The 11,292-nt window shown below is 41.9% G+C and overlaps 3 protein-coding genes across 5 annotated transcripts; 1 reads left to right on the top strand and 2 right to left on the bottom strand.

Moving 5' to 3' along the window:
* The first annotated feature begins 84 nt into the window (after window positions 1-84).
* Window positions 85-2,083, top strand: sqh (Myosin regulatory light chain sqh). Of its 2 annotated transcripts, none has more exons than XM_002056819.4 (3): window positions 85-240; window positions 1,251-1,754; window positions 1,817-2,083. In XM_002056819.4, the coding sequence occupies exons 2-3, from the start codon at window positions 1,335-1,337 to the stop codon at window positions 1,919-1,921; spliced, it is 525 nt and encodes a 174-aa protein (XP_002056855.1). In that variant the 5' UTR covers window positions 85-240; window positions 1,251-1,334; the 3' UTR covers window positions 1,922-2,083. The 2 variants fall into 2 exon arrangements, with proteins under 2 accessions (XP_002056855.1, XP_070067378.1); XM_070211277.1 differs by having other exon boundaries at window positions 102-240; window positions 1,324-1,754.
* Window positions 2,074-8,426, bottom strand: LOC6637031 (UDP-xylose and UDP-N-acetylglucosamine transporter). Of its 2 annotated transcripts, none has more exons than XM_032433190.2 (2): window positions 6,730-8,426; window positions 2,074-3,568 (listed from the first exon to the last, which is right to left on the bottom strand). In XM_032433190.2, exon 2 carries the CDS (start codon window positions 3,506-3,508, stop codon window positions 2,453-2,455), a length of 1,056 nt encoding a protein of 351 aa, XP_032289081.1. In that variant the 5' UTR covers window positions 3,509-3,568; window positions 6,730-8,426; the 3' UTR covers window positions 2,074-2,452. The 2 variants fall into 2 exon arrangements, with proteins under 2 accessions (XP_032289081.1, XP_070067376.1); XM_070211275.1 differs by lacking the exon at window positions 6,730-8,426 and adding an exon at window positions 5,670-5,775.
* Window positions 8,427-8,562: 136 nt separating this feature from the next.
* Efr (ER GDP-fucose transporter) lies at window positions 8,563-10,842 on the bottom strand. Its single transcript, XM_070211276.1, has 4 exons — window positions 10,705-10,842; window positions 10,457-10,597; window positions 10,262-10,375; window positions 8,563-10,000 (listed from the first exon to the last, which is right to left on the bottom strand). Exon 4 carries the CDS (start codon window positions 9,979-9,981, stop codon window positions 8,929-8,931), a length of 1,053 nt encoding a protein of 350 aa, XP_070067377.1. The 5' UTR covers window positions 9,982-10,000; window positions 10,262-10,375; window positions 10,457-10,597; window positions 10,705-10,842; the 3' UTR covers window positions 8,563-8,928.
* Between the last annotated feature and the right edge of the window lie 450 nt (window positions 10,843-11,292).

Below are 11,292 nucleotides of genomic sequence, written 5' to 3'. Positions count from 1 at the left end.
TGCCTTAATTTAACATCACAGCTGTTATGTTAAAATACCAAGAACTAAAAATACGGTCACACTGCACAGAGCTGCCTGTCGGCTGGAAGTGCATTTATCGTATCGAATATAAAAGCTATCGTCCATATCGATACAAACAGCATTTGTCATCTGTGCAAACATCATACAACACAAGAAATTAGCTGCAGCGGCAACAGTTTAATTAAAAGTATTAAAAACCAAACGTACCTAACGGCAGCTGTAAGTATAAGTGCAATTAATTGAGCCAAATACAAAATGAATACAATCAACAAGAATACAAAGCTAATATTGCGGCGATCGTTCAGTTGCTGCGCTGCCCAGCGCTCTGCTTGTGCTGCGTCTGTGTGTGTATGAGTCAGCGTCGCGGCCCTATAAAAGAAAACAAGCAGCAGAGCACTGTTGAACGCTTTGTAAGTGATTTACGTGGAATTCGTGATAGCAGCGCATTTGGGGGCAACAAATGGGGCGCGGCTGTGGCTTATTTTAAGCAGCTGCACACAACTGCCTCTGTGTGTGTGTGAGTGTGTGTGTGTGGGGATGACACACACGTACACAAAAGTCGCGCTTTTCGGCTGCTGTTTTCATTCCTTTTATGGGCTTTCAATTAAGCGAGGCTGTGCTTGTATTTGTGTCTGTGAGTGTGTGTGCTTTTTTTTGTTATTCATTGAAATTTAACGAAACCGCATTGATAAACACACACACACACACACACACGCACACATACAGATATGGAGTCAGTCGTTGACGTTGTCATTTTTGCCATTTTGGCTGCATGACTCACACACACATACATATATTCCGCTGCCGCGGCTACTTGTGAGTGTGTGTGTGTGTGTGCGGTGTCTGTTTTTATACTCTGCTCACAAAGTGTAGCAGGGTATATTAGTTGGCACTTAACTGTTGTCTATTATTAATTAATAGTAAGATTACTTGCATGAATATTTAATGTTTTTTTTTTTTTTTTTTTTTTAAATAACTCTAGCTCAATTTTAACATTATTTCAAGCTAAGCTATTTTAAGCTACTTCTGTGAGGCCACATTGACTCTTGCACAGGGTATCGCGCAGTCGGGTGCAGTTGCTGCTTATTGAATTTGTATTTATTTTTTATTTTTATGTTGACACAGTTTGCAGCTTGCGCTGAACTTGCCGCTGCAGCAATACCCTGGCTATATATAGACTTATTCGATTGCAACTAATTCCTATTACATTTTCCATGCTCTGGCTTTAGAAAACCGAACCGCACACACACACACACACACATCACCAATATCGAATACACACTCACACACACACACACACAGCCAGCTCGAAGATGTCTTCCCGCAAAACCGCCGGACGTCGCGCCACCACAAAGAAACGCGCCCAGCGCGCCACCTCCAATGTGTTCGCCATGTTCGATCAGGCACAGATTGCCGAGTTCAAGGAGGCCTTCAATATGATCGATCAGAATCGGGATGGATTCGTGGAGAAGGAGGATCTGCATGATATGCTCGCGTCGCTGGGCAAAAATCCCACCGATGATTATTTGGATGGGATGATGAATGAGGCGCCGGGCCCCATCAATTTCACCATGTTTCTGACGCTCTTCGGTGAACGGCTGCAGGGCACCGATCCGGAGGATGTTATCAAGAATGCGTTTGGCTGTTTCGATGAGGAGAACATGGGCGTGCTGCCGGAGGACAGGCTGCGCGAGCTGCTCACCACAATGGGCGATCGTTTCACAGATGAAGATGTGAGTGCTTGCTTGCAATTGGGAATTAGCTGCATTTCTTAACGTTTTTCTTCTCCGGCCAGGTGGATGAGATGTACCGTGAGGCGCCCATCAAGAATGGCCTATTTGATTATCTGGAATTCACACGCATTCTGAAGCACGGTGCCAAGGACAAGGATGAGCAATAGGATTGTTGTACTTAAATTTGCCAACCGTTTTTGCGGCTGTTATAATTCCAGCTATATTCATGTCCAACTGTCAAACGAATCGTGTATTTTATACCTATTTAGATATGCTATATAATATCCCCTCTTTTATATATATATATATCTGATATATATTTTATTTAATTTTTTTTTTTTTTTGCCACTCGTTTTGTTCTCTGTTCTCTGTGCCTATCTGAGCATTTAAATTTTACATGTTAACATTTTTGTGCGAATGTGTGAACTGATAACACGATTTTTTCCGATTTCCCATAAGTATTAACTCATATATATATATATACAAACACATACACAGACACACATACACACATACACATACACATACTATTTGCTGAGTGAGTCCCATTAAAAAAAAAAAAACAATTTGTTTACTTATCCTAAATGAATGCTTTATAAAATGCGTGTCCGTCCACAGGTACATGGAACACAGGTACATATAAATATATAAAGAGAATAATTTATATATATGTATGTATGTATATATTAGCTTAAGCCTCAAATGCGACTGTATTCAATGGTCTTTGGCGCCGCCTCGAAGCGCTTCTCCAGGCGCAACCTGTACGTCTCCAGCAGCTGATTGAGCACATCCGCAAAGAGTATGGTGCCAAAGAAGACCAGAACGGTGCCCAGCCAGTGGCTGAGCGTAAACGGATTGCGAAAGTAGACGATGGAGAAGAGCAGCGAGACGAACTTGCGCAGCGTGACCACCAAAGTGACAGTGAGCGAGGCGCACTCCGTGGTCAGCACATAAACCGAGCTGATGCAGATGTACTGGGTGACCACATTGCACAGCAGATAGAAGAGCATCAGCGGAAAGGCCAGGGACCAGCTGATGCCTGGCATGGGCACAGCCACCGTCTCGGAGGCAACAGCTATCTTCCAGTGTTGGGCTATGTTGCTGGCCATGATTAGGAATCCGGGCAGGGGCAGCATGTGCGTAAAGAAGAGCGCCTCCCTGGGATGTTTGCCGTGCCGCTTGAAGATAACCTCCTGGTAGATGCCCATGTATGCCGTGACTAGCAGGGCGACGGAGAGCAGAGCGATGCCCACACTCCACCAGAAGACGTCCGAAAATGAGGTCTCCACCTTGAGCGAATGATGCGTATTGTCCTTGACATCGCCACTGGAGACCAGAGTGCACAGCACAATGCCCGCCGTGATCATGGCCACGGAGCTGTATTGCCTCAAATTGTAGCGCTTCTTGAGCAATATGATGCCCATGATCATGTTGGCCATCAGCGAGCCGCTGCGGAAGATCATGTGCAGGGGCATGGGTATGTTGAAGTTGAACGCATAATTGTTGCACACATTCGCGCCAAAGAAGAGCACCACCAGCTTGACGTAATCCTTGAGCGCGATCTTCGGACGCACCGTAAAGAACTTGGAGGTGAAGATGAGACCCTCCAGCGCAATGAAGAGGAACTGCAGGAATGTGATCAGATTGCCCGCGCCGGGATCTATTTTGATGATCAGCTCCAGAAAGTAGACGTTGCTGCAGCAGCCGACAAAGACAAGGAGCATGGCAAGCAGAGCCTTCAGATTGGATGCCATGTCGAGGGAGTTTTCACAATTGGCTTCGGTAACGGGCGGGCGAGGCGCGACGTCTGTCAGCTGAGGGAAATCAAAAGTGAAATATGACTGCCAAGCAACGCTATCAACGTGTTTCAAGATAAGTCTTGTTGAACATAAAACTCTATGATTAATTTTACGACTATCTGTTCGCTTCTCTCGCCAGGCAAGAGAAGCTAAAAACCATTTGGCCACTTGCTCAACACTCAAAAAATATTCTAAAAACTTAGAAAGCGCTGCGAAATCCCATTTTCAACAAAATTTTTAATTCGAATTGACTTTTTTTTTGTTTGTTTTACGGTTTTGTGCCTTGGCCAGGAAATTGAACTAAATACTTTAAAAAAAAAATTGATTGCAGGAATCAGAACAATTATCAAAGAGAGATAAAAAACAAAAGAAAAAAAAAATTAAAACGAAAACAAATTTGATAAAATATCTTCATATGATATAATTAGAAAAGAGCACAAGACCTCAAAGCGAGTATCTACGAACTTCTCAAGATACAAAGAACCTTCGTTTTATTGCTTCATAAACCACAAATGGCAAAACTGTTGAATTGAGTAAAAAGTGGGCTTTATCTGAAACGCCGCTGAAGAAGAAAACAAAACAATTGACAATTTGAGTTTTCTCAATGATAAAACTGGATTAATCTGGCATATTATATACTTAGTTGCTCGCTTTTGGGTCAGCTGATAAAAGCACCTAAAAAAAAAAGTGGATGAACCTTTTTATACCCTTGCATTGTATTAGATAAAGCATAGAAGAAGATAGCTCGTAGTCTATAAGCTATATATATATATATATGAGATCAGCATCTAGAGCCGACTTGATAAAGCCAAGTCCGACTGTCCGACGTCTGTCTGTTTCTATGTGAACTTGTCTTCCAGTCTTAAAGCTATTGCCTTGAAACTTTGCATAGTTCCGAATCGGAGCACTATATCATACAGCTGCTATAGGAACACTCGCTTCTTCTACAGAAAACTTTTTTATCTTGATTAAATCCGGCATTTGGAAGTTACAATAAGTTTCTCATATATACGCAACATCTTCTTAACATTGGATCACGATATTATATAACTGTCATAGGAACCATATTGGTCGAAAAGTGGGCTCTTGTATGAAAAAGTTTTTCATTTATCAATCTATCTTGACCAAATCCGACAATTACTCTCTAAACTAAGCTGCTTACATATGAGCCAAATCTTAACAAGATCGCACTACTATATTATATAGATCTCTAGGAAGAATGGGTCAAAAACTGTGTTCTTGTATGGCAAAATATTCTGTTTTCCAAGATATTTACCCCACACGGGCTTTAAAGTTTTACTTTCCCGTTTCTAATGTTTTTTATACGCGGAACTCATTAAAAATGGGTATAAGGGTATATTGTATTTGTGCGAAATCCAAATGTATGTAACAGGCAGAAGGAAGCAACTGCCACCCCATCAAGTATATATATTCTTGATCAGCATCAATAGTCGAGTCGATCTAGCCATGTCCGTCCGACCGTCTGTCCATCCGTCCGTCTGTCCGTATGTATAAACTCAAGGATCTCAGAACCTATAAGAGCTAGAGACTTGAAATTTTAGGTGTAGGTGCTCCTAGTGCCTGCGCAGATCGATAATCGATAACTTACTCCGTTTCCAAGCAATCGATAAAAATCGATGTCGATATCCTGTTTTTTGGGGAATTTTGGTAAATCAGAAGAGTCACCAAACTTGACATATAGCTTCTAAAATAGAATATATATATGCATTTGATGTTGGAAGAAGAGGGTTCAGGGTTTCCCCTAAACGGAAGCTCCCGACTAGAACCTCTTGTTATATTTTAGGTTTTCAATATTTGAAAAGATTTCTCTTTTGTTTGCTTTAAAAACTTTCTTATATTATGTTAATCCGATTCGAGTGGGTTCCAATAATCCGATTCGATTGGGCTCGATATATATGCCAGCTGTAGCTATAAAAAGCAGCTGTACGAAGTTTCGGCAAGATATTTGCACTGGCAGCCGAGTTCACATGGAACATATGTCACATAGGATAAGTCCCTGTACGAAATTCACTTTTAAATAGTATTTAACTCGCGTTCTGATGAACATATTCGGTTTTTAAACTCTTTCCTTGCTCCGAAATTGATTTCGACTCACTTTCTCAAGAAGTTACGAACTGGAAACTGGGCTCCGTAAAGCCAGAGGTCTTCGGGCGTGTGTGACAGACGGTTTCCGACTAAATCCATGCGCAGTTCTTTTTCTTGGCTGATCAGCTCTTTCGCCTGCTGGAGAAAGCGTCAGCTCTCAACGTGCGCAATCTGCGAGCGTGGAAAAACTCAGATGGCGGGTTTACCTATGCGAGCACGTACCAGCTGAAGTACTATCTTTTCTTGCTGGCCTCTACTTGTATGTGCATTGATCATTGGCTTTAAATATATTATGATATAGGGGCACACTTTGAATCGGTTTGACTCTAAATTTCGAATAGTTTTCTATGCGACTTTCTATTGCAAATAGTTAAGCTCACATACTCCGAATATTATACACACGCTTTGGTTATTCAAGTAACTGTCGGAGACTAGTCTCGGCCAGGTATCTGGACTCTACGTGCTTAGGACATCCAAAATTTGTGCCTAATATGGGCCGAGCTGGCGGTGTGTCTCGATCAACGATTCTCTCTCAAATGCGTTCTTGGGCAGACGTGAGCCGAACACAGCCGAGCTTGGGAAAATATCAGCAAAGAATATGCGACAATTGAATACCCTTAAAGTATAATCTAATGCAAATGTGCCTGACTCTCTAAATATTGGAATATATTTAAAGAGTTGAAGCTATGCACAAAGAAAAAAGAATATCCAAATTAATGCTCAAACTTTTGTAAGGGTATTCGAGTAGTTGCCTTCTTTCGTTTACTCGACAAAAAAAAAAAAAAAGTCCATTAACAAGGAGCTGTGCCCTAATTGCAGTTGATATGATTATCTGTGAGAGTTTTTGGGCAATTATTATCGTAAACAAAGTGAAACGAATTTGCAGATAGACCGAAATATACCGAAAGGACCCTTGGAAAATATTGAAAATCAGAACAAGTTTTTTTTTTTTTACTTTTTCTTAGACACTTTTAGACGCACGCTCTTAAATGAAAGATCAATCAACTTTTCTATTATAATACTTGAAAGAAAAAAAATAGAATAAATAATTTTTTTTTTTTTTTGTTTACTTTAGACTCAGATCGCAGTTGTTTAAGTAGAGCACGAGTTTTGTGTTGGACAGACTCTTGACATCGGGCACAGCTCGGAGACAACTGAATCTCTTGAAACAACTTGCGGCTCGTCGAGCTCCACTTCGGGAATTAACCAAGTTCTATTTACCTCTTGAACATATTATAATTTCTTTTCTCGTGCTTGGGTATTGTAAGATATGAACCGCAAGGGGCCTCTGATAAGGCCTCTTGTCTATCCTTTACGCTCGAGAAATTACATATTTTCTGATCCCACAAATTCCCAGCATGATCTATATATAGAAATGATACAATCAGTCAAATGCTGCTTAACCTATCAGAAATCATAGATTTAGATATTTGTATTTTCAATAAGTTACAGGGTATCGCCTAGTCGAGCAGTCGCCACTTTGGCACCTGATGAATTTCATGTTTGTGTTTCAACAGCTGTCGAAAAAGACAATTGGAACAGAAGCTGGACGGATAGAGATAGAAATATTTTTGTTTGTTATCCGAAAAGAAGAAATGTGGGAAATTTAGCAGACGGGAGAGCTTACGAAGGAAGCAAAGAAGAGAGAGAGTGAGAGGGAGAAGACGGGAGAGAATGATAAAGAGAGCTTAAACAATACAGATTAAGAGAAAAGTGAGAGAGAGGGAAAGTGCAATAAACAAGGATTGAGGGTAGGATAGAGAAAGAGAGGGAGAGAGAGTACCGACAAGATTAGGACAGAGAGAGAGAGAGAGCACAATATAAGGCAAGATGATATAATAGGAAGGGAGTGTAATAGAAATACATTACAGAGAGAGAAAGAGAAAAAGAAAGAGAGCGAGAGATGATAAGTTAAAAACAAGAATAGCATACAGAGACAGAGAGAGACTGAGAGGGACAGCGCAACAGTAGGCAAAAAATATATGGAAATATAATAGACATGGGATTATAATAGACAGTCTCTGAAATGTAAAGACTAACAAGAGTAGGATAGAGAGGAAGAAAGAGAGAGAGAGAGAGAGAGTTCACAATAAAAAGCGAGATCATATCGTAGTAAGATAATATAATAAAGAGGAAAATACATTACCGAGAAAGTGCGAGAGAGAGATGATAAGATGATAACAAGAATAGCAGAGAGAAAGAGAGAGAGAGAGAGAAGCAATAGAGAGGAGATTATAATACAGTCTCTGACAAGTTAAGACTAACAAGAGTAGGATAGGGAGAGAGACAGAGAGCAGAGAGTAAATAAATATAATAGAGAGAAAAATACATTACAAAGATAGAAAGAGAGAGAGATGATAAGATGAAAACAAGCATAGCATAGAGAGAGTGAGAGAGATAGCAATAGAGGGGGACTTATAATAAATAGTCTCTGACAAGAAAAGAAGATAGAGAGAGAGAGAGAGAGAGAGAGAGAGAGAGAGAGAGAAAGAGAGAGAGAGCGCACAATAAAATGCGTGATCATGTCACAGTAAGGGAATATAATTGAGAGTAGAATATAATAAAGAGAACGGCTTATGCTAGAATAAATGCGCGAGAGCATAATACAGTCAAAGGGACTTACGATCTATACAGTTAGAATAAGGATGAGAGAGAGAGAGAGAGAGAGAGAGAGAAAGAAACTGCGATATCGAAGGATGGTGTGCATATGGTAGAGATAGAGCAGGACTTTAAAGAAAATGATATATACACAGAGCGAGAGAGAGAGAGAGAGAGAGAGAGCCCGTAATAGACAGGGGCTGGTGAAGAGAGTGAGAAAGGGAGAATTATATAAAGTGTAGTATGAGATATGTGTATGAGATGAAATATAAACGGGAGAGAAAGCGAGAGAAAATAATAATAAATAACTGCTTTCTCTTTTATTTTTAAAATAAATTTTGTCTAAAAGTAATTTAGTATCATAGAAAAATAAAACAAACGTTACATAAAAGGGGAACAGGCTACAAGTTAGGGGCTACAGAGTACGTATAGCGTCAAGGGCATGGCTTACAGGGTATAATATAGTCGGTATTAGCTTAACTAACGCTATTTACAACACACATATATGACTACAGCAGCAATCGAAGCAGAAGCTGAAACAGAAACAGAAACGGAACAGAACGTGGCCAACACGAATGTGAGCGGGACAGCGAATGGCATACATGAATGGCCTCCAGGCAGGTTGACGGGAAACGGGGTGCGATGGTGCTGTGAGCGGGGGTGGTGAGCGTCTAGCCCGTCTTCAGTTTGTCCTTTGTGGAGCTCTCCAACTGGCGTTGTGCTCGCGCCGCATAGGCATCCTTCAGCTGATTAATCACATTGGCAAAGAGCACGGTGCCAAAGAAGACCAGAATGGTGCCCACCCAGTGGCTGAGCGTGAACGGATTGCGGAAGTAGACGATGGAGAAGAGCAGCGAGACGAACTTGCGCAGCGTGACCACCAAAGTGACAGTGAGCGAGGCGCACTCCGTGGTCAGCACATAAACCGAGCTGATGCAGATGTACTGGGTGACCACATTGCACAGCAGATAGAAGAGCATCAGCGGAAAGGCCAGGGACCAGCCGAGCCCAGGCACGGGCACTGCGACCGTCTCGGAGGCGACTGCAATGTTCATGTGTTGGGCTATGTTGCTGGCCATGATTAGGAATCCGGGCAGGGGCAGCATGTGCGTAAAGAAGAGCGCCTCATTGGGATGCTTGCCATAGCGCTTGTAGATGATCTCCTGGTAAATGCCCATGTAGGAGGTGACCAGCAGAGCGATGGTGAGCAGTGCAATGCCCACGCTCCACCAGAAGAAGTCCGAGTAGGAGGTCTCCACCTTGAGCGAATGATGTGTATTATCCTTGACATCGCCACTGGAAACCAGAGTGCACAATATGATGCCCACTGTGATCATGGCCACGGAGCTGTATTGCCTCAGATTGTAGCGCTTCTTGAGCAATATGATGCCCATGATCATGTTGGCCATCAGCGAGCCGCTGCGGAAGATCATGTGCAGGGGCATGGGTATGTTGAAGTTGAACGCATAATTGTTGCACACATTCGCGCCAAAGAAGAGCACAACCAGCTTGACGTAATCCTTGAGCGCGATCTTCGGACGCACCGTAAAGAACTTGGAGGTGAAGATGAGACCCTCCAGTGCAATGAAGAGGAACTGCAGGAATGTGATCAGATTGCCCGCGCCGGGATCTATTTTGATGATCAGCTCCAGAAAGACGACGTTGCTGCAGCAGCCGACAAAGACAAGGATCATAGCAAGCAGAGCCTTCATATTCAGCGCCATGGTGAGTCCTCCAAAGTGGCTGCAAGAGCGAGAATGAGAGCGAGAATGAGAGAGTGAGTGAGATAGAGAGTGAGGGGAAGGGGATTAGTTGATAGCCTCGAACTGTTGGCTAATGATGAGCAGCGTTTTTGGGCGTCTTATCAGCAGCGTTGCCGCCGCCGGCATTTGGTGTCGTCTGGCAAGCAGCTGATAAGGCGCGCTTCAGCTAGCCGGGCACACGCACACGCACACACAAACAGACACGCATGTGTGCGTGCGTGAAGGACGCCATAAAACTTACCGTTTAACTGTTTCGTTGACTTGTCGAAATTACAATTATCTGGTTAAGTGTTGCCTCAGCTTTTGTTGTTGTTCTCCGGCTAAATCTGTTGTGTCATGCCGCGTTTTGCTTTTGCTGGAATAAATCAATTCATTTTCAAGCAATACACACACACACACACACACACACACACACACAATTATTTAAAGCACAAACCTGCCTATTTATATATATATATATATATATATATATATTTGTTGTTGTTGCTATTTGTTCTACGGCCCTCGCTCTCGCTCTCCCTCTCTTCTTCACCGTCTTGGTCAACGCATTTGAATGGAATGACCTTCAGTGTCAGCTCTAAAGCAAATACAACTTAGCCGACTTTAACGCTTGCCAATGTCAATTTTCTTGTTATCGCATTTGCTGCACTTGTGTGCATGCAATTTTTTGTGTGTTGCTTTTACCGTTTTTCTTTTGTTTTTGATCAGAATGCGGCGCGGTTTTACTGTTACTGTTACTGTAACCGCTGCTGCTGCTGCTGCTGTTGTTGTTTTGGTTGTCGAACAGCTGAAATTAATGCGGGCCTCGCGTTCGTTCGATAACAAGCAAGCACATTTTGTTATCGAACTTCAGCAATTTAGGGCTACAAAATGCCAAAGGCGTTTATCAAGCTTGCAGCGTTGCCACCTGCATTTAAACTGTTTGACTTTATTTCAAATTCAAATGTAACGGCAGTATATGTATATATATACGCCAAAGGATTTTCACACAGCAGCAGCAAAATGTTTGCAGCGTTGCTACTTGCATTCAAATTGTTTGACTTTATTTGAAATTCAAATGTAACGGCAGTTAATGTATATATATACGCAAAGGGATTTTCACACAGCGGCAGCTAAAAAATGCCAAAATGTTTGCAGCGTTGCCACCTGCATTCAAATAGTTTGGTTTAATTTGAAATTCAAATGTAACGGCAATAAATATATATATATGTATACTTTATGGGAATTTCACATTGCAGCAAAAGAAATTATTATGTAACGTCCAAAAAAAAT

This window comes from Drosophila virilis, chromosome X, assembly GCF_030788295.1.
Source record: "Drosophila virilis strain 15010-1051.87 chromosome X, Dvir_AGI_RSII-ME, whole genome shotgun sequence".
In the NCBI taxonomy this organism is placed as follows: Eukaryota; Metazoa; Arthropoda; class Insecta; order Diptera; family Drosophilidae; genus Drosophila; species Drosophila virilis.
This window is presented reverse-complemented; position numbering and strand designations above follow the sequence as displayed.

Bases quoted from the DNA above. Each gene is read 5' to 3' on its own strand.
- sqh (XM_002056819.4), top strand. From the start codon at position 1,335: ATGTCTTCCCGCAAAACCGCCGGACGTCGCGCCACCACAAAGAAACGC. The intron at 1,755-1,816 runs GTGAGTGCTTGC...TTCTCCGGCCAG, and splicing joins ATCGTTTCACAGATGAAGAT to GTGGATGAGATGTACCGTGA.
- LOC6637031 (XM_032433190.2), bottom strand. From the start codon at position 3,508: ATGGCATCCAATCTGAAGGCTCTGCTTGCCATGCTCCTTGTCTTTGTC.
- Efr (XM_070211276.1), bottom strand. From the start codon at position 9,981: ATGGCGCTGAATATGAAGGCTCTGCTTGCTATGATCCTTGTCTTTGTC.